Source organism: Hirundo rustica, chromosome 18 (assembly GCF_015227805.2).
Source record: "Hirundo rustica isolate bHirRus1 chromosome 18, bHirRus1.pri.v3, whole genome shotgun sequence".
Classification (NCBI taxonomy): domain Eukaryota; kingdom Metazoa; phylum Chordata; class Aves; order Passeriformes; family Hirundinidae; genus Hirundo; species Hirundo rustica.
This window is the reverse complement of record NC_053467.1, coordinates 7,833,915-7,854,973: the sequence shown is the minus strand read 5'-3', so window position 1 is coordinate 7,854,973 and position 21,059 is coordinate 7,833,915. Positions and strand designations below refer to the sequence as shown.

Here is a 21,059-nt window from a genome sequence, read left to right as displayed (position 1 = left end):
TTAGAAAAGCACATTACCTCATCTCTTGATGCAGAATCAATTTCAGCAGCCAGTGACTGGGCTTTTGTTTGCGTTGCAAAGAGGTTTTTAGCTTCATAAAGACTGAGGCTTAGAATCTGTCCATTAAGATCATCATTTTGGTCACGAAGTTTTTGATTCTCCTATTTAAGGACGAAAAGACATTGTTTTTCAAGTTCTTCCAACAAGGTTCATTAAAAAACAACAAAAAAATAAACATCACAGGTTATCTTGGATGACAATACAGTAAGGCTGCAGCTGACAGCAACTCTTACCTCCAGTGACAAGGCCTACCTGCCTGAGTTTTCCTGGGGCATAATTTAAATCACCGGTGCAGAGAAGTCCTGCACAGATGCAATGAGGAGGGGGGAACAAAACCTGTAGGCAGGGTGCTTGGGCTTTCATTTCTCAAGGTATTCCTGTAGATTTGATGTGGATTGAGAAGCCTTTTCCTGCTCACCTGCTTCAGCCGTTTTATTTCATGCTCCATTTCCACCTCTCTGGTTTTGGCATTGAATTCGCTCAAACTGGAGGAAGAGCTTCTCCCACGTCCAGGACGTTCACATTCCAGCTTGTACAGCTGCAGGTGCTCCAGTTCCTTCCGCAGGTCTTCAATGAGCTGTGGGCAGCAAAGAGGCCTTGTCTGTGCAGCCCTCCCTGCGAACAGCCCCCTCTGTACTCATACAAAAGCACTCCCTGAACCTGGCTGAGGCCACAATCTACAAACACAGCTTCTTCCTCTTCTCCCTTTGCAAGCACAGGTCCCCTAAACTGCCCCAGAGCTGGCAATGGCTGTGATTGCTAAGCCTCATGCTCAAGAAGCATAATTTCCCTTGCAAACAGAGCACAGGAAACGTTAGGGCACACAGTTCTCAAAGAGCTGTAAACCCTTTGGGTCAGGGATTGGCATTTATTATATATTCTTGCAGCATTCACTGCCCTTTGGCACCCTTCCCACAGAAACACAATCCAGCAATAGCTTTACTGGATGTGGCATTCTCCGTGTTCACCCTGTCTGCCCATTCTTTCTCAGTGGGGCTTCCATGCAGGTGATAGGTGACTGCCTGGCCTCAGATCCCTCTTCACCCTTACCTCCTGGGTGGCTTCCCTCTCCTTGTTGAATTCCAGCCTGTTCTGCCGCAGCTTGTCCATCATCCTCTTGTACAAATCCATCTCATCCTTCAGCCGCAGGCTTGTGTCCTCCAACCTATCAGACATGCGCTGCCTCTCCTGGAACGAACGGGGAACTTCAGAACAGGCTGGCAAGAGCAGGACACACCCTCAGCTTCACAACATGAACCTACAGACACAGCTGGTCATAAACTGGCTTGTGCCTCAGGACGTTCCTGCCTCTAAAGGTGACCAGTGTTCCAATTCCATTAATAATCTTGTTTAGGGAAGGAAAATTTAAGAAGCTGGGCCAAGCACTGTAAGAGTTTGCTTTTACATAAATTGATGTTAAACTGCTCAAGGACTCAGGAGTTTTGTTACCTCATCCAATCTCTCTGTCTGGGATTTCAGCCGTGTGACAGTGCTTTTCAGATCACCATTTTCTTCTTCCAGTTGCTGAACCCTGTGTTAATAACAAAAATTTTACAGCAAATACCTCTTCAAGAATGCAGACATGCAAAATAGTGGGATCTAAAAAGCCATCTCACTTGCACTTGATAAAAAGACCAAATAGGGAAAATCTTTCTAGTCACAGCACTTTTTAACATGGGTTTTAGCTTGTTCATTTTTAGGGCCCAAAATGCTATTGGGCCTAACCTTCAGATTCTTGTGCTCCGAACAGGTAGCTGAAAGAAAATAGGTTGGAAAAAAACAAATGCAGGCACAAATGTTTGCTAGAACTGGTCACAATTCCCTCCTTGAATCCATGCCAAATATCCAGCTAAGCTGTCTACATGAGCCACGTGGATTAAAGCATTAATGTAAAGCATCCTCCAAGCTTTTGGGCATTAGACATGTGACTGCAGAGCTACTCTACAGAGCTGCCAGCCTGCCACCATCTGTGCACTGTCTGCTGGTGAACAGCAAACATTTACAAGCAAAGTAAGAGAGGAGAAAAGAAGAACTTTTGCCCTGTTCAGGGTGGCATCAAGGTGTTTGTTACCTTGTATTCAGCAGCTCAATTTCGGTGCCTTTCTCTTTTTCATACTTGCTGTAAACTTCTCTATGTCTCTTTATCTCTTCTTCCAGAGTCTGTTCTGCTGATGTTTCTTGGTCTTTCAATAGTTCCTCTAGCTCATGAACTCTAAGGAAATCAGATCTCATTTCAGTAACAGCTTCAGAAGCAAATTCATTGCCTCTCTCTTCCCTGCCTACTCCTTTGTTTCATTCTAATTCACCATCTCTTTTGGCATTTAACCTCTCCCAGTATCTCTCATAATTATTAATAAACACAGAATTAAGTAGTATCAGTTCATCTACTATTCCTTCAGTCTCAAGAAGCTGGAACTAAGCCCCAGCCTTCTGCTCTTGCTACATGTAAGGTAAAAAACCCCAACCACCAGGGGTAACCTCTCTTATAGCAGATGAGTTTTCTCTGTACAGGTCAGTAACATCTCTGTCAAAAACACTTGTCTGGAGGAGTCCTCCTGCTGAAAATTCAGCAAGGCAGCTCTATTCCACCTGGACTTCTCAGATGAAGCCTTATTTCATTTTTTAGCATTAAGAAATGGTCATACTCTACAGGTAGGAATATTCCTTCTCCACAACTGTGCTCTAGCTTTGCTCTGACATGGCGAAGAGACCTGGCTCTGTGCTTTGTTACCTGTGAACCAGCTGTGTGTTCTCTTGTTTCAGTTTGCTCTTCAGGTCACCATTTGTCAGGCTATCATTCTCCAGTTCTGTCACCTTCTTTTCTAGGTATGTTACCTGGAAGGACAAGCGGAAAAAACTGAGTTTGAATCTCTCTTTAAACACCCCTGCACTGTTCCTAACTGGCATTTAGCCACCCTACCACTTTAAAAGGGGGCATATTTCTCTGCAAAGCCAGCAGAAAAATTAAGCGCCACAGTTCTGAGTTCCCCAGACCCTGCATGTTCCTGGAAGGTGATCACAGCAAATACACCATAAACAAGTTCTAACACAATGCCTACAACTGCACTCGCTCAATTCTTGCATTACTGCCAAACAAAGTTATAATGGTAATGGAACATCAAGGACATTTTTCAAATTTCAGATTTCAGATCATCTGTTATTCTGAGCAAGATCTTGATCCCCTGATGCACGGCTTCAGCAGGATTTGCTTGGGTACATTATTCACAGGGCACAGAGATTCTCACCTTTTCAGTGATATCATTATCACAGGAATCTATACTGTCTCTGAACAAGTCTTCTGTGCTGCCATTACTACTGCTGAAGTTACTGTTGTGGAAGAGTTGTCTGAAAGATCAAAAGGATAATTATTTTGCTTGATGAGGAGGGAGGACAAAGAGTCTGGCTTCAGACTTTGAACATCAGATGGTAAAATCTGTGCAATCATTTCAGTGACAATTACAACCAGTTAAGCCCAAGTCTTACAAGAGACTGGTAGCTAAATGAAGTCATACTGAGCACAGTCAATGACATTAGTTCTGTGGAGTGAGTTCTTTGTTGCTTTTGATAGCATCTGCCACCAGCATTAACATAGTTTAAAAAATACTTTAGTCTTATTCACACTATGCACTGAATTGCATTTGCCTTATTACAAATTTAAAATAAGGTCACCACTGCACATTGGTTGGTACAGTTTAGCTAGAAAATTTCATACACTAAGAACTTTAAAAAAACAGAAGAAAAGAAATCTCAAGCAGTTCCCACTGCAGAATAGTGTCAGAATATGTAACACTGGAGATTATCTAAAACGTCCTTGAACCTCCCCAGCCTAGAGCTGGTTCATTCAGTCCAAGGAAGATGACAATTCTCTATGTCCCTTTTAAAGGGGTGCTCTTGCTTTCCTTCACACTTTAGGAATAGCAGCAAGGCCCACATTATGAGCGTTAAAGAAGCAGTAGCTGGACTGATGGAATAGCAGTACAAAGGAATACATTTGGCAGACAAGGAAGCAAAAACTATATTTTTAACAGAGCTCTTTCCCGTTCAGGGGACTGCTCCCAGGGTAGCAGAGGCTTCTATATTCTGCAACATTCATACCCAAACACAGGCCCCTTCCCTTAAAAACTTATCTTGGTACATTTTTGTTTCTCTAAAATTATTCCTACTTTTGTCTCCCACTCCCACTTACGGAATTGTTATGGCTGTTTCCACAAATATTCATTCAAGAAAACTTGAAGACTCTTACCTTCCAAAAGCTGTGCTTGATATTTTCCGGTTAGGGCTACATGGATACAAAAGGAACGACATAGGAATTAAACATTTATTTGATTCAATGTTAATTGCACAATGAAATATAATAGACGTTTTTAGCCAAGTCAAAAGATGATTCTGTGAACAATATTCTTTAACAACTGAATCAAAAGCTGCAATTACTAAGAACACAAAGATGAGTAAAGCCACAAATTACTGTGATCATTAATAAGTCAATTTGCAAATACTGTTATACTTAGCAGAGATTTGTCAGTGTAAATCAGAGCGAAACTAACATTAGAAACACCACAAAGGGACACCAAGTTAGTGATGGACATTTATTCTGCATTTCCAGTTTTTAGATGATTTTATGAACAGTTAGTTTATCCTTCCCCATAATGCTTCCCAGCTCAGCACAGGAACTGAGGTCTTTCCATTTGTACACTTTCCTTGTGCAGCCAGAGACTGGTGCTATCTAAATAAAGACCCCTTGCTGCAGACAACAGCACAAAATATCCTGCTGCATCTCTCAGTAAAAAGATGTCACATCTTTGTGTGCACAGACACAGCTCTTGGTCAGGCATATCCAGCCTCCCTCAGAAAATTCCCAAAGCCCTGGTTGGTCACAGTCTGGATGTTGGCAGACTCCTTGCCAGGGCAAGAACATTGTTCATGACAAGTTCTACACTGCTGTGCATCACGAGAAGCAGCAGAGAGTGCAGTGTGCTCTGTCCCAGTGATTATGCTGACAGGCAGGACTCACATCCAGTTTCTAGGGGGAGCTAAAATCCCACCAAATAATTCCCTTCAAAAACTCTACATGATTGTTAGAAGCACTTTCTAAGTGCTCAGCACAACTTAGGAGTGATGGAGTGGCAAAGAGAAACGTAAAGAGAAGGCTGAAATTGCAAAGAACTCCAAAAGTTACTTCTGCCACAGGATTCATCATTTTTCCAAGTTCTCTTGACATCACAAATAAAAATCCCACAGGAGCCAAGTACCTCTGCTGACCAGTAGCTTTAGGAGAGGTGTATGTAATGTTATGTGCATTAGCCAAGGATCAGGAGATCCCTCCTTCCCACCTGGAGAAAGCAGTAGCTAACTGTAGATCTGCACTAAGCAGCACAGCACATCCCACTTCCTGGGAAAATTTCCTTGAAATATCACTCTCACTCTGCAATCAAAGAGCTCATTGGTTAAAATATTTGAGTTTAGTAATGATGTCTGCACCTTAAATCAGAAAAATATTTAACAGCTGATGAAGAACAGCATTTTGGTTTGGGCTACATATCGAAATCTACATTTCTTACTGTTTTGTATGAACAACATATGTGTAAGATGGAATGGGATACAGAACAGAGCGGGGCTCACTCTCCCTCTCCTCCTGCTATTAGCCAGTCCCATGTCAAGGGGGCACTGCCAAAAGCAGTGCAATAGGCTGCTTACCTGTTTGCTTTCAAATTTTTCAGCCTGGCTTCCAAATCGTTGAGGAGATTTATCTTTTTGCAGCACTGTGAGCAGTAAACATCCAGTAACTCGCTGTTATAAACATGTCTCATTTTTCGGGGGGTTTGGCCAGCACTGTTTGCAGGAAAGGAGAGACGTTACTGGCTGTAGTAACCAACCCAGAACAGGCCTTCCTCTGACTGTGTGTCTGTGTGTCAGAATCACAGGAGGGACTTGAAGAACCATCTCTAACCACAGCTCATCTATGTCAGAGCTTACGATGGCCAATGCTACTCTTAGGGCAAGTCCACCTGTCTGAGCTGAGGCCTTCCAGAAGACGTGGGTGTTTCTGGGTAGCAGTGGAAAGAATCCATTTGGGTGACCAGAAGAACAGCAAAAGGTACATGGGGTCCACTGTGATGCACATAGCAAAGGCAGCTACATGAATATATTCAACCTCAGCAATGTCCCACTCTCATCTTGCCCATCTTCCCACTAGAGCCCAGCATGCAACCTGAAGTCTTCTCTCCAAGAGAAAGGCAGAAAGATGAAAACAGAGTGGTCTGGTAAGAACCCCCTGGTCACACGAACCCCCTCAGATGGTAGGATGAAAGGAACCCTGGAATGAGGAGGAAGGGAGAAGTGGACACAGATCTGTAGAGGAGATAACAGTACCTCTTGGCATGATAAAGAGAAAATAAATTCAAATAAAAGACAGCAATCACAGCATGATGTGCACTGAGCCCCAGGAATGAGAATGGAAAGCGCTGCATAAACCTGAGGAAAGAGGGGATGAAAGACACGAGCCATCATCATGAAGGGGCAGTGGAGAGGGGTCTGGCTCTGCATGCATGAGAGAGGTGGCCAGGCTGGATTGCAGAAACGCTGCAAACAGAGGGGAGCACGTGGGGTCGCATGCAGAACAGAAGGACGCAGTGAGCTTGTCCTGTGTTAGCAGTGAAGACAAGACCTCTGTGTGCTATTGATCCAAGCAGACTAATCCTAGAGAATCTTCATGCTCAGCTCTTCCCAACCCTGCTCACCCATCCCCTTGCTTGGGGGAAGGACAGTGGAATCTGGACCTGCCTTGGCCACAGGGTGTAAGAGCTGCAGAGAGTGAGGATACATGCAGGAGGTAAGTGCACCGCTGTGGCATTTCTACCTCCTAACAGACACCAGCTACTTGCTTATGTTTCCCAAGACATTGCAAGTCAATAGGATGCTTGTTTCAAATAAACCCCTGAACATATTGCAGCAGTTCCCCTCGCAGATTAGTGCTAAGGATTTGTAGTATCAGAACACTAAATGGAAACAGCTCTCTCGTAAGTCTTCCCTGTATCAGGGTGGGTACATAATGCTAAGTTGGTTTCCTCTCCAGCAGATCCCTTCCAATACTAGGTTTGAATTGTGGAATTACTATCTGCAATAGAAAGAAACCACTACAAGCAAAATAGCCCATTTATTGCAACAGAACCCAACAGAGGTTATCAGAAACAACATATTTGCTATAGCTCTTATTATTAAATGCAGATTGTCAATTAGAGGGCAGGAAATGAACTGATAACATTTTGCTTTTAAGGTGAGTCTATCTTACCAGTGTAAACTCTGCTGTGGTCAGAGAAGAATAAAAATGAAAATTTGTTTGTTAATGAATAAGGAGCAACCTGGAAGATACAGATGAGCCAAGGTCAGAGTAGGCGTTGGTTCTGGTCTCATCATCAGGACATGGGCTACTGGGAGTAAAATCCACATCATCTCCTTCCCCATAGTCTTCAAACTGTTCTTCATTACTGATCAGGGAGGCGGTGGAATAAGTGGAGAGGTCAGATGCTGCAGAAGGGTTGTGAGGACTTGACCTGAAACAAGAGGTCAAAACATCTCGAAGGCCGACTTTGATAGCACCTCACCTCATATGGAACCTTGCACCTTCACAGACTGTCCCCTCTTTGAAGCTGTAACCCACCTTTGTGCTAAACCCCTGAAGTGTTAAATGTATCTGATGTACAGCTGGAAGAGTGCCTTGAGAGACAAGAGCATGAGAATCTATGAACGAGGTACCTGTGTGACAAGTTTGGATCAACACAAACCCTTTTGCTTTAAAGAGCACACTTTGATGATCTTCAGCCACCACTTCCATGTGAAGACCACATGGTGATTTCTGCTCTGAATGCAGGAACCATGCAGACAGCTCCGAAATGCATGGGATAGTGAGAGGAACATGTATAAGACAGAGGCTGTCACTCTATTCCACAATCAGTTTCCCAGTAATCCAGATACACCCTCTCCCACACCCCAGGAATTCCAGCCACTCTCCTCTGCATCAGAAAGAAACCTCAGCTCACCAATTACCAGAGAGTCATGAAAGCTACTGACATGACTAATGGAGGTTGGGTTCCTGCCCTTCCTTCCATCAGGACAAATTCTGTCTTTCAGAGGAGATATGAACCACAAGAAAAGGCTGTGTAACTACCAGAAAAGTACCTAAAATGATGTTAAATGCGTAGGGAAGGGCAGGACCCTCTGACTTCAAGGAAAGAGAGCACATAGGTAAACAAATCAGCAGAGTCAGGCACCACAGGAAAGCAGCTGGCAGAGCAGTTTTGAGCACATCGAATCTAATAAAACAGAGCAAGGTGGCTGCAGAGGGTGCACAGGGTCCAGACTGCCCTGTGCAGTGCACCTGCAGAGTGCAGGTGTTTTACACAGGTTTGCTCAGCTCTCACCTTGGTGAGCCATTCAAACAGATATGCCAGTAAATTCACAAAAAATTTCTTACAAACTTCTCTTTACAGAAAACACACCTGGAATACCTGAAATAGACGCTTGAACTGTGAGGCCCTGGCATTGTTCCCTCTACAGCAGAATCCAAGGCCTCTGCAGTACAGACCAGGCACTAATACAATCTGCTAGCACTTTAAGCAGGTTGGGTTAAGTTCTTCTCTCCCTTTGCTTCAGTGCACAGTGCTTGTATCTCCAGCTCCACTAGCTGAGCCATGGGACAGTAGCTCCCAAGTGACATTGTTATCCAGCAGCTCAATAATATTTCCTCCTAAATTTCTTCTGAGTCTACCTTGAGCCTCTCAACCTTTCTACAGGGAGAACCCTCTTCCTGTAATACTCCACTTGTGAGCTGTAAACAAGAGATGCACCAGGGTTCCTTTGGTGGATGGTGTAAGCATCATTTGCATATCCCTTCCCTCCAAAAGCAATTAGTAGCAGAGGAAGCCTGCCAACATTTCAGATGTATGCTCTTTTGTTTCCCCTGTTTTGATGAGATCCATTTATAACCTGCAACTCATTTATCTAATTCACATTAACAGAAATTAGGACAAGTCGAGCCAGGCACACTACTGAAGGATGAAGGTAGGAATACTCATACTAGAAACAGATCAAACTTATCTAACAAGGCTCCTTGGCTGAGGGAGAAGCTCAACATATCACACTAACATTTATTCATAAAGTGCTGCTGTGCCACGGACATACTGTGTATTGCTAAGTTTTTGGGAGTTCTTACAATCCTACTGCTGTTTGCATCTCAATTGCAGTTAACATCAAGTCGGTTTGGGAAGAAGCTCCTTGTAACACTTCCACCAAGATTAGAGGCCTAGGAATTGCACGTTTATTCACAAAGGAGTTGCTAAAAACGACTGATTTTCCCCACCCTAACATCTTCTGAAGGGAACTTTCAAGTGTTTGGTGCTTTTTTGTTTGTTTGGGGGGGGAGTTTTGTTTGTTTTTGAAGATAATCTCCTGTTCTTCAGAGCAGGATTTCAGAGGGCTGACGCACCTGATACACACCCCACATGCTTCTTCAGCAAGCAGCAAAGTAAATCTCTCTATTGCCCAAAGTAAATCGCTCTATTGCCTCCTTTAACACAAAAGCATGAAGCTTCTCATGCTTTCCCCCCACAGACTGACCAGAGTTGAGGAGGTCTCAGAGGATAAATCAGTGGTAGCAGACCAGCTCTTGGTAGATCCTGCCTGCCCTAGAAGGAGGGTACAGGAGGCACAATGTTTTGCTCACCTCCCTTCACAAGAGCTTGACTGGCACAGCTGAGAAGAAAAAATTTCAAACACAGAACGGAAAAAAAGTCAGTCACCACAAAGATGGGGCTTTGGAGAACTGGGAATGGCAAGCAAAGGAGACAAGTTTGATAAAGAGCTGATGGAAATTGTAATTATCTTGATAAAGTCTCTGAGGTTGCTTGGGCAAATGGGAGAAGGCCAGAACTCAGCTAGCTGAGAAATTCAGGAGGAGGGCAGGAATGAGGCAGCACAGGGAACATCTGAGGAGGCCCAGGAGAGAGAAGAAAGGCTGCCTTAGCAACGAACAAGGCTCAAGAGGCACAAATCAAGATGACAGGCCAAAAATAGGGAAGACAAGGCAGAGGCTTACAAAGCAAGCCCAGCTGAGCTCTGTTCTGTGCTAACTGCATTAATTCAGTTCAAAGTAGGATTAAACCAAATCGGTTCCTTTTCCCCCACATCTTTAACCAGCACTCCCAGGTACACACCTGGGAAGTCAAGTTAGGGTTACAGAGACACAGGTGTTAACAGCAAACTATGGTTACACAGGCACATGCCAGGACACCCAGCGTTAAACACAATTTACTGCTGCACAATAAAGGTTATGGAAAATTAGAAACACAAAGAATTAACTTGGTACATGAAGTTGCAAAGCAAATCAGCAGAGCCCACAACATCAGGTAACTAGATGTACAAAAGACCGCAGCAGTATCCCCCATACTGAACTGCTCTGCAGGAAGTACTTGCTTTAATTCCAGCATATAAAGCTCATGGCAACAGAGAAGAACCTATGTTTTGGGGAATGCTTATGCAGTGATCTGTTCTGGAGAGACCCAATGCTTTCACTTCAACACACAACATCCAAGTCCTGTGAGTGCTCACAGAACACGCCAGAAGGAGCCAGGACTGAGACTATCTAAGCCACTTAGAGGGCCTGGACATCCATCCCCCTTATGGAGTAAATGGAAGTTAAGTTTCTAAATCCATCAGCCATCCTCAGCCTCCCTCAGTAGGGATTAGCCACATAAAGGCTCCTTCCTCCCTGGCACGTGCCCTGGAGCGGAGCTGCCACGGAGCAAAAGCACCACTCACTTGTCACCAGGCAGGAAGAGGCCACCGAGCAGCCCGTCCTTGTCCTCGCTCCGGCAGACGTCCGAGGCCTCGGAGCTCTGGGCGCTCTCGATGGCACTGTCCATGCCAGACTCATGGTGAACCTCCTGCTGTGCCAGGGTCATCGCGTCCTCATCGGGAAACAGCTCCGACTCGCTGTAGGCGCTTTCGCTGTCCAAGTAGGCACAGTCCTGGATTTCACCGCCCTGGCACAAGGAAAATCGGGAGTCAGTTCAGATCACCCCTTAAGGCAGTTCAGCCAACACAGGAGAAGCAATGAGACCCTCTCTGGATGTCCTGGTAAGCAAGAGTGATACTGAATAAAAGCCATGAAACAAAAAGCTGACCTGCTTTACAAAGCCAGTTCCTGCAAGCCAGTAAAGTAACCTGTACCTTCCAGAGGGGCTCAAGTACTGTCTCTGACTTCACAGGAGAGAAGGACACAACACCCAGCTACAAAATGCAGTCAGTTTTACCCAAATTCACTAAAAAAATGTACTAGAAGTAATAAACGTCCTCCAAGTTTTATAACAAAATTAGGCATCTTTTGAGAGATAATACATTAGTCACCAAGAGTTAGTCCTCCGATTAATATGACAGATTAAACAAAAGCAAAACAGATACGCCTAACAGATATGCCTTTACTCTGTCTTTGAGGATGGACAAAAATTTCTAAGGTGAAAAAAGAATTGGCAGGTGTTAAATTGTTTAGGTTAAGTCTTGGTGATAATTAAAGATATATGAGAGCAGGAAAAAAAAGGCAAAATCATCTCTTCCTGCTTCCTGGAACCACATGTCTTGATTAAGTATCGACTAAAATAAGACATCATTCTCATTACTGCAACTCTTTGCTCTTGCTGTTTGCCCTCCCTTCCTGCCCCACGAATACTAAGAATAGTCAAGACAAGCTGGGTTCTATTTGCTTGTCCCTGAGGCAAAAATAAAAATTCTTAATTGCAAAAATAAAGGTTAAGGTTTTACTCTATCCTTTCAGAAGCAGCCACACAATGCTGCTTTGACAATTCCCATTCAGCATGACACAAATACCTCAGAGCTGCAGAGCAAGTCCTGACTCAGTGCTCCACTCCAAAGCTTATCTGGAAGCTCCACAGGCAGCCTGACCACTGAGCTACTGCTAGCAAGCAAAGCTTTTGAAGCTGAGTTCATTGGCACAAGGAATAGAGCACTTCATTCAGGGATATACCTCATGTTTAGGCACTGTCATCCCAGCCAGGAGTCCCAAGGCACTGGCACTATCACCAGCACTGCTGCTGAGCACGTTGGCTGGGACACTGGCCCGGTGGCACCACCTGCCACAGCTCGGCTTCAAGTCCACACCCACAGCCTCCGGACACTCCTGTTGGAGCCAAGGAGGCTCAAACCCCCTTCTGCAGACCCAGTGATGTTCTGTGCTGATGACACAAACTATCTTTTCCACTTCAACAGGAAAAGAGTCAGGCAGAAGCTGCAGCTTTTCAGGATTTGCAGAAACTCCTATCAGAAATGCAGGTCTCACCATCCACAAATACCAATTCTTATAACTGTGAAATCTCCTAGCATATGGAGGCTGAAGAAATTCCAAACAACCCCACCTGCTCAAACCTCATTAACTAATGAATACCCCAGCAGGGAAAAGGACAGTACTGTCTGCTGTGTTTGAAACTCCAGCTATACACTCAAAGCAGACACCTGGATGCTCTTCTATCTGAAACAGGCCTTCAGATTAACGAGCAAGGTGAGACACCTGGCACTATTCAAAAATCCCATTTTTCTGTGTCAGCTTTATAATGCCTGAAACTTTCCTGAGGTATTGCTTGGAGAGATGTCCCAAAGGATTTATCCTTGGTCTATGCCATGTGGTATTTATTGAAGCCACGCTGCCTCATGCAATCAGATTTGTAGCTCTGAGCCACAGCCCCTCACCCCCAGCGAGCCTGTGGTTTGGCAGGTCAGAGCCCAGTCCTGCAGCCTGTCCCACCTTAGCCCCGGGTTCCTCAGCACATCTGACTTGCACCTTGCACCCTCCCAAAGCAAGCAGGGACATCGGCACTGTCGTCTTTGCAAAGTACCTCAGGACCTACAAATAGCACAAGCAGTAAGTCCTTTTTAATAGGTGTTGAAAAAGCAAAGATTGCTTAGAGCAATTACAATGTTTCACAGGTACACAGAACTGTTTATTTATCTAACATTTCCCCGAAGTTTCCTCCCCCACGCTGAGCCCCACAGGCACAGACTACCTCCTATTTTCCTAACAAGTTCAATGCAATAAAGCCTGACTGCTATTACGGAATTGCACCAGCTGGTAAGTCTGATCCAGGAGGGAAAGAGAGGGGCAAGGAGCACACAGTGGATCCCTGAAGCTCTCCAATTAGGACGTCTTTTTCAGAGGTCTTGGAAAAGTCTCTGCTTAAGAAAGTTTTTACGGCAGGAAAATCTGCCTGGTATTAAACAAGTTAACACAAGAAAGTAAAGGTCAAGAATATAATGAAAGACTCCCTTTCTGCTCCCTGTAAGTTATGCCATACATTTGTTTTTTTCTAATATTAGCAGCTGAGGTGATCTCTGAAGACTCCATTAACAATTAAATGTGCAGTGTCATATCTATGGGCTGAGGGCTCACTTCCCTCAGTTGCTTTCTGGCAACCTTCACACATTTACTTGTAAGGGAGAGCTGATCCACACCTACAGCACACACTTCACAGTCCTCAGCCTGCTCAGTGCCAGGGATTCTTTTCCAAAGGGTAATTCCTCTATTCGTGCACTTTAAAGCCCTCTGGAAAAGCAAAAATCACCAAAAAACCTACCCCCAAACCCAAAACAAAAACAAACAAACAAAAAACAAAACAGAGGAAAAGAAGAACGGCAATGATCTATCACAAGCCTCAACATCTGCTTTACAGCTTCTGAAATGCCTGACTGCAAGACTTGGAACCCCTCCTGGAAGCAGGTCCTCCCTTTTGCTGATGCCATCCTCGAGCAGTGGGGAGCTCAGGGGCTGATGGGGACTGGATAAATGGAGAACACGGGCCAGCCAAGTTCCTTGGAGGAGCTCCCCCACAGAGGGAGAGCAGATGCCACATCCCAGGTTGCCCAGGGCCCCCTTCTCAAGCCTGGCCCGACCCCGCTGCAAACCAAGGGGATGCTTAGGAAGCACATCTCAGCTGCTCTCCAGAGCACTCCGCGGCCAAATCACACAACGAACACCTCAGCCCTTTAAAGCCAGCAGCACCACGAATAACCATTCCAGGAGCAGGAGGGCTCAGCTCCAGTAGCTGCCAATTCACACTTTTAAGTGCTCAAGGTCCGTCTCCAATTGGTTCTAACACAATTTCAGGCGATGTACAGCAGCCAGGACCAGCGACAGCCACTGAGCTCCAGCCTGCATGCTGCTCCCTGTGGGTAGGAACCACATGCTCCACCACTGAGCTTTGAGAGCTTAGGAGTGTGAAATCCCTGCACCCTGATAATGCAATATTCCAGGCACAGGGGGGCCCCTCGTGCAGATCCTGTAAAGCATGGAACTCGGGCAACACCACTCGGGGGTCTCTTCAGCTCCCTGGGTGAAACCAGCCTCCAGTGCAACTGTCACAGTCACATATTTAATTAAAACTTTTCATTCTGTGGCCTAAATAACCGGTAGGAGAACACAGACAAGGCATCTTTATAACAACTAATACAGGTTAAGTACGCTTTTATAAGACAACAGAATTGGGGCATGTAGCTGGTAAACAATATACAGCATCCACACCTTACTGAGTAAAGCTGTAAGTTATTTGAAGCTGCAATTGTTCAGTGATCGTGGTTTCCCACAGGAGTATACTCTATGATGACATCTAGCACAAGCTGCTTACAAACCACACCTAAGGAAATTAAACTTAAAAAAAAAAAATAGAAAAAGAAAAAAGGCTGATTACACACAGTAGCCTCTCAAATTATTCCTTCATAGTTTAGATATCTACAGTATTTCATGTACCAAATTAGAGGTTGACAAGAACAAATGTTATTCAGGTAGCCTTAAGAGAGCTAACTTGAGATTAAGGAGAGTTTAAGAAGTTGAAGATGAATAGACACTTCTAACCTGAGTCATTTGTTTCCAGTGCACATGTCATTAGCAGAAACAGCAAGAGAATGAGGTTCTGACGACTTGAATATGAATCACTGGGGTTGTCATTCTCCTAGGCAACTCCCTTCTTTGTTGGCTGAGTCAAAAGAAATAAAGTTGCTGCTTATGATCTTGGAAGATTCTCATAAAAAGAAAACCCAACCCTGAACGTTAAAATACCACCAACACAACATAGCTGCGGGTAGCTTTAAAGCCCTAAGTGGTTTGCACTTTATCTAATCGGATGCTCAAGATAACTCCAAGTGCTTCACAGGCAGCCGGCCAGACGCTTGTATAGCAACTGTTGAATATTCAGCAACAGTTTGCTCTATAGAAGCACCTGCTGCCCACAGATCCAAGGCCACTTCACAGAAACTAATGAATTCCCTTCCTCGGAAGAGGCATTGTGTGGCTGCATTGAAGGCAGATGAGTAAGCCCAGCCTGCCTTTGCAACAGCCACCCCAAAAAGAAGCAGGAGCCAGAAGACAGCGATTCCCATGGATTTCCCCTGATCCTTGTGGGGCAGGACAGCAGTGTCAGCATTAGGTGGGTATGGGAATAGAGCTCTGCCTTGCCCTGCAATGACCTGACTGGTTGGAAGCAATCTCCAAAATATGCATATAAAGCAGCTGAAAGCTAGAAACTTGGCTGACAGGCTACATGACATGCCTACATCAATACATTCATGCTGAAGAGCAGCCTCGTTAAAATTCACTCCCATCACAGCCAAATCACCAGCACCCCTGACATTTAGACAGCCTCACAGTATGCCAAAGGAGACAGGGAAGAAAAGCGGATCCAAGTATCCCATCACTGTGCAATCTGATTAGTAAGCACTGGACCCATCACACACGACCAGAAACAAGAAATGCCACATGCAGATTAGCCATGGCCCTACCCTCACCAGGATCATGCCTCTGACCCCCCTGAGAAGCTGAGTCTGCTCTGGGACAGAGACAAGTCTGAGTCCCTGCACCTTCCTCAGCCACTTTCTTCCCAGTACAGAAGTCACCTCACCAAAACTGGAAGGGAAGAGGTGCCATGCGGAGGTGTGCCAGACTTGGTCTCAGATGAAAGTTACTTACTTGCACGCCATCATAAGAGAAAATCGAGGCTCTCTCATGTTTATTTAAGCAGCCACTGCTTTGGAAGGCAAGTATTCTCTTAATTACCGACTGACAAAGAAGGGTGTGAAACATTTCTCACTAATGTGTTATAGACACAGCCACTCCTCTACAAACATTAGCATATTTACACCAAGTGGGCTATGAACAATTTTTTCAAGAACAGGTTTTCCCCAGCGTATTTCCTTTCCTCTGCAGTTGTCAGGCAGAGGTGGGGAGGTGCTGATCTACCCTTTGATCTGACAGGAACAGGAGAGAGAGGAAGAACAGACTGAAGAGGAAAATGTAGGAGCACTGAGTGACACCACACATGTGCATCTGTGTCCATGATGTGAGCAAGGTCTCACCCACTCCCTCTTGCCCACATCCGGCTCTCACCCACTCCTTCTCTCTCTCACCCAGGCTGCTGTGCCTGTGCACAGGGGGGAGCAGGCTGCTCACAGGTAGCCTGATGGGGAGGGAGGAAGTCACAGAAACTGCTTCCATCTCCTGCTGCAGAACACAGAAGAACAGCCAGTCTCCCCACGTAACTGGGAATATAAAATCTCTCCGAGTTCAAGATCAGGGTGCAGAGCACTGTTATTCTACTAAGCCGTTCAAATAAGAAGCTATTTAAGGCCACAAGTTAGTCTGGTCAATGCAGTAGTTTCCTGTGATTGTTTAGTTACTCAAATCTAATATTTGAAGCTCCGTCTAAGGCAAAGCTTCACACGTTGTGGGTATTGGAAGGAACTTCTGGGGCAAGATTATTCCTAAGATCCAGATCTTGGATCGAGTGCTGGACAGCATCATGGAAAGGCAGTGAAGAGTCCCCAGAGAGAGGGCAAGCCTGTGCTGCAGTGCACTGCCAGCCTCACTTCCCTCTGCAGGATAACATCTGTCCCTCGTACAATTGTGCAATTCAAGGACAACAGGTTTCGACTGCAAGACCAAGCTTCAGCTTCTGGGCTGTTCCCGCTGAACCACACGAGGGGAGGGCACAGGGGTTCTGAAAGGCTGCTCTGTGCCCTGGCTGGGAAGTTCAAAGTGACATTGTGCCTTTTCCAAGGCAGAGGAGAAAGGCCGTGTGCAGCCGGGAGTGAGCCAGGGAACACAGGAGTCAGGAGTATTTACCCTCTGCTGTCACTTTAATTGGCCATAATGGAGATGCCAGACTTCATCATATGCAGGGTCCAGATCCAAGACTCCTTTTCACAGGTCATTGTTTATGCTCTGAAAGTTTTAACATTAAAAGGCTTTAGCAGACTGCTAATTTGATCCTCTAAAGAAAGTAAAAAAATAAAAAGCTCTTCCCTTTACTTTGAAGTTGCATCCCACCACTCCCTGGTCTGCTCCCCACTACTGGACTATCATATACTCATCAGCCATCGCTGGAGGGTCATCAAAACAAGGAGAATCCCTTTGCAGATGAAAAAGCATCCTAACCTGCAGTGTTAAGAACAAGAGTATATTGTCTTCAACATGGATGGGGCCAGCACATCAACCACAGAGTTCAGATTTAAACCCACCACATCGTTTGGCACCTTGTTCCAGCATTGCTTAAGACACTTTTACCTCTGAACTGCAAGACAGTTTCCTTTTTCTTTCACATATCCAGAAAAAGTGGTGTTAAGTGGCACCATGCTGACACACCACATGCATGTTGCAAACATCACATAGGAAACTCCCAAGGTGTCCACTCCAGTAAGAGCAGAACCCAGATCTAATTAACTGAAAAGTCTCTGGTAACATTTCTAGAGTGAAATGCTTGTGACGGTGCAAGCTGCCACACATCCTCAGACTGGCAACACGTCTGTTCCCACAGAGTGAACTGCTGGGACAGCCCACAGCAGGTACCCCCTGCCACCCCCTCCTCCTGGACACGGCATCCCGGTCAAGCAGCTGTATGTGGAAACGAGCTGTGGGCAACTCAGCATCACTGTGCTGTGTGTGGGAGTGCTGCAGACTTTGGTTTATAAAAGCTGGTATACAACTTAAAAAGAAAAAAAAAATCGTATTTGCCTAAAAAGATCTGCAGAGCAGATAATAAATGTGACATAATTAACCCTCTTGAGAAGCCTTTGCCTTGAGATGAGACAATCTCATTCTATTTTTAAAGTCAGAACAGCAGTAACAGGGAGAAAGGACAGAAAACGTCCAACTCTCACTAGGGTTTGTTGCCTGGGACTGCGGCTCAGCCCCTGCTGAACTTGCCAGCAGGGCCAGTGAGGAGCGGCTCTGGCACACCGTGGGCAGCAGCATTCACCATTCCTTTGGCAGGAACACTCGATGGCAAAACTGTGCCCTGGGTTGTGCCCTGGCCAGGTGTCACAGCATTCCTCACACAGCAAACACAGAGTTGCAGCTCACGGCCAAAGGCACCCCAAAGAGCCCCCAGTGCTGACCAGTCTTAAGGCCAAGGGTCACAGGAATGCTCAGATTACATTATTTTGAAGCAATGGCACAAAGGAACACCTATGCATGCTGCGCCAAAGAGAGCTGGAGGCTGCTTTCAATAAAATGTCCTCACGCCTAAGGCAGAGTTCAGCACTCACTTCTCAGTTCAGACCCGTAATTAACCAACTCTAAGTTACAAGATGCTCTTTGCCAGCGGTGTTTGCTGCTCGGGGGACAGCTGAGCTCACACGCCAACATGTTTTCCTTGACAAGCCCCAAGGTCACCCTGTGGGGACTCCACAAATAACAAAATCCTTCCATCACACTTGCCTGCGGGCGCTGCAGGCACATGGGTGAAGAGTTCCCTGAGCCAATTTAATGCTGCCCCAGCCCCTGGGTGAGGAGGAGGAGGCACTGCCTGGCACCTCCACAGCACCATTAGGCACAAACAGCATGAAGAACAGGAAGAAGCTGTCCCGGGCAGAACAGTTCTGCCTGCGTCTAAGCTAATTATTCATAGGAACACCGGTCAAACTCCCCCCAAGGAATTTGGAAATTATAATTTTTGCATTTATTTTCTCTACTACTGCAAGTCTGGTCTCCAGCAAACACCAGGAAATAAAGCCATTTAAAGAAAAACAAAGAAAAAAAACTGATTTTTACCTCATACTTCTGTCTTGCCACCCACCAGGGTTAGATTACACTGCAGTCTCCAGCAGGGAGGGATGCTTGGGGAATTGGAGCAATTTCAGACCCCAAGAGGTAAAGAAACATCTCGAGTTTCTCCAACACAGTAAGAAATCCAGCCATGCCTGATGAGGAGCAGTTTATGTTGGCAAGCAGCGGGAAAGCATTAAGGATGTGGCTTTGCTGTAGTTTATACAGAAACACTTCCCAGAGCTCACTGGTCACTCTGAATGCCGACAAGCCTAAAAGGTAATTTACTTCATGTTTAAGAAATACTCAAGTAGCTCTGAAGAGCTCCTCATTAGGAGAAGAAAGGAGCTGCAGGACCTTGGCTGCTCTTCAGCTGGTGGCTGGGCAAATCACAGGTTAAGGCATTTCTGCTCCAGGAATAACTGGAATTGCAGCCTTTACCCAGCAAAGTTGCAAGTACTGATTTTTTAAAAAATTTTAGTCTCCCCACCTATTTATAAAAGACATTCTATTTCTTTTTTAAACAAAGGCTCTCACATACCTGCTCCTTTTTTCACTTTCCACAGTGAAGTTAAAGCACTTAATTGCAGAAGGGCTGCCAAGCACATCATCGAGCTCCACACATGACAAACATGAACTAAGAACCCACTGATCATAAACCCTGGCTTGGTCAATAAGTTGGGTTTTTTGGATTTACACAGTAAAATACACATAGGCAGGAGATACCCTTGAACCTGCACAGACAAAGCAGACAGGAACCAAGTAGAAATCATTTATAAGATTAGGCTGCACACTGAGCAATTCAATTCAAAGCAGAGCCATATGCAGAGAGCCCTTCCACTAACCAACAGTATTCAGTATTAGGTGCAATACAGTGCCCAAAGCACTGCTCTGTGTTGTCAGGAAGCACTTACAGAGTCTGTCCTGTGTTTGGTGCAGCAATCAACCTAAATGACCAAAGAACAAAAGGAGTGACATTATTATGCTGCATTTCAGAATTTTAAGGGATCAGCTACATAAGCACGGTGAGCATTTGAAGATATTAATATTTGGGTAATTCAGTAACAACCTATGATTAGTTTAGTAACCATTTAAAATATTTCACTGAGACACTGCATTTAAAAGAAAAAGTTAAGATCAAGCTATACTCGAGAGATGTAACAGCACTAGTTAATCAATAACTAGAGCAAAGCAATTCCATTCCCCGGCACAGGAAATGTTTTGTTTTGCACGTTTTGCACATGGCAAAGATTCCCCAACTACCCTGGTGGTAAGAGCCCTGTCAAGACAACCAGAGCTGAGAAACATCTGCACATCAGGTGGCTTCTGGGAGACTTGCTGCTGTTTGCAGTAATCCTTCAAGTAACAAACTTAAAAGAAGCCCATTAAAAATGCATTTAAAACTGCTTGGAGACTGCCACATCTCGTGCTGGGTACAGCTGAAACTCCCCTCAGTTTGAGCAGATGCTGCCCAACGGCCAAACACCCTCCTTCTGTGCCCAGCTGTAAGAATAACATTCCCCACTACAACACATATTTGGTGTGGTGACACCAAGTTATTCCCCACCTCCCCCAAAAATCTGAAGGGTTACAGGCAGAAGAATAACTTATGTTGGGAAAGGGCAATCCGGTCCCATCACTGGAGCAACACCCCCATTCACATGTTCTGAATGGAATAAAACTATTTTCAACAGGAGTTATGATAACACAGCAAAAGGGATCAAAATAATCAAAAATTATACTGGTATACAGGTAGTAATATAATATAATATAATATACTGCATACAGGTACCATGGAGTTCATATTCAGTGAGTGTTCTGAAACCATTTCTGAAACCCCTCTGTGCCTCCTCCTTACCCTAAGTCGAGAAATCAGCCAAATACCATGAAAAGAAATCATTCTCTCTGC

General features: G+C 45.1%; 1 protein-coding gene across 6 annotated transcripts in view; it reads right to left on the bottom strand.

The window, feature by feature from the left end:
* RAB11FIP4 (RAB11 family interacting protein 4) overlaps positions 1–21,059 on the bottom strand; it is a 119,089-nt gene that overhangs the window by 9,726 nt on the left and 88,304 nt on the right. For 4 of the 6 annotated variants that reach the window (XM_040081534.2, XM_040081540.2, XM_040081536.2 and 1 more), the window contains 11 exons: positions 10,873–11,096; positions 7,419–7,610; positions 5,755–5,889; positions 4,304–4,339; positions 3,306–3,405; positions 2,792–2,895; positions 2,132–2,272; positions 1,510–1,591; positions 1,111–1,248; positions 479–637; positions 18–161 (listed from right to left, as the gene is read on the bottom strand). In XM_040081534.2, coding sequence (XP_039937468.1) covers positions 18–161; positions 479–637; positions 1,111–1,248; positions 1,510–1,591; positions 2,132–2,272; positions 2,792–2,895; positions 3,306–3,405; positions 4,304–4,339; positions 5,755–5,889; positions 7,419–7,610; positions 10,873–11,096 — 1,455 coding nt within the window. The remainder of the gene's footprint in view (positions 1–17; positions 162–478; positions 638–1,110; positions 1,249–1,509; positions 1,592–2,131; positions 2,273–2,791; positions 2,896–3,305; positions 3,406–4,303; positions 4,340–5,754; positions 5,890–7,418; positions 7,611–10,872; positions 11,097–21,059) is intronic. The other 2 variants (XM_040081535.2, XM_040081541.2) reach the window with 1 other exon arrangement.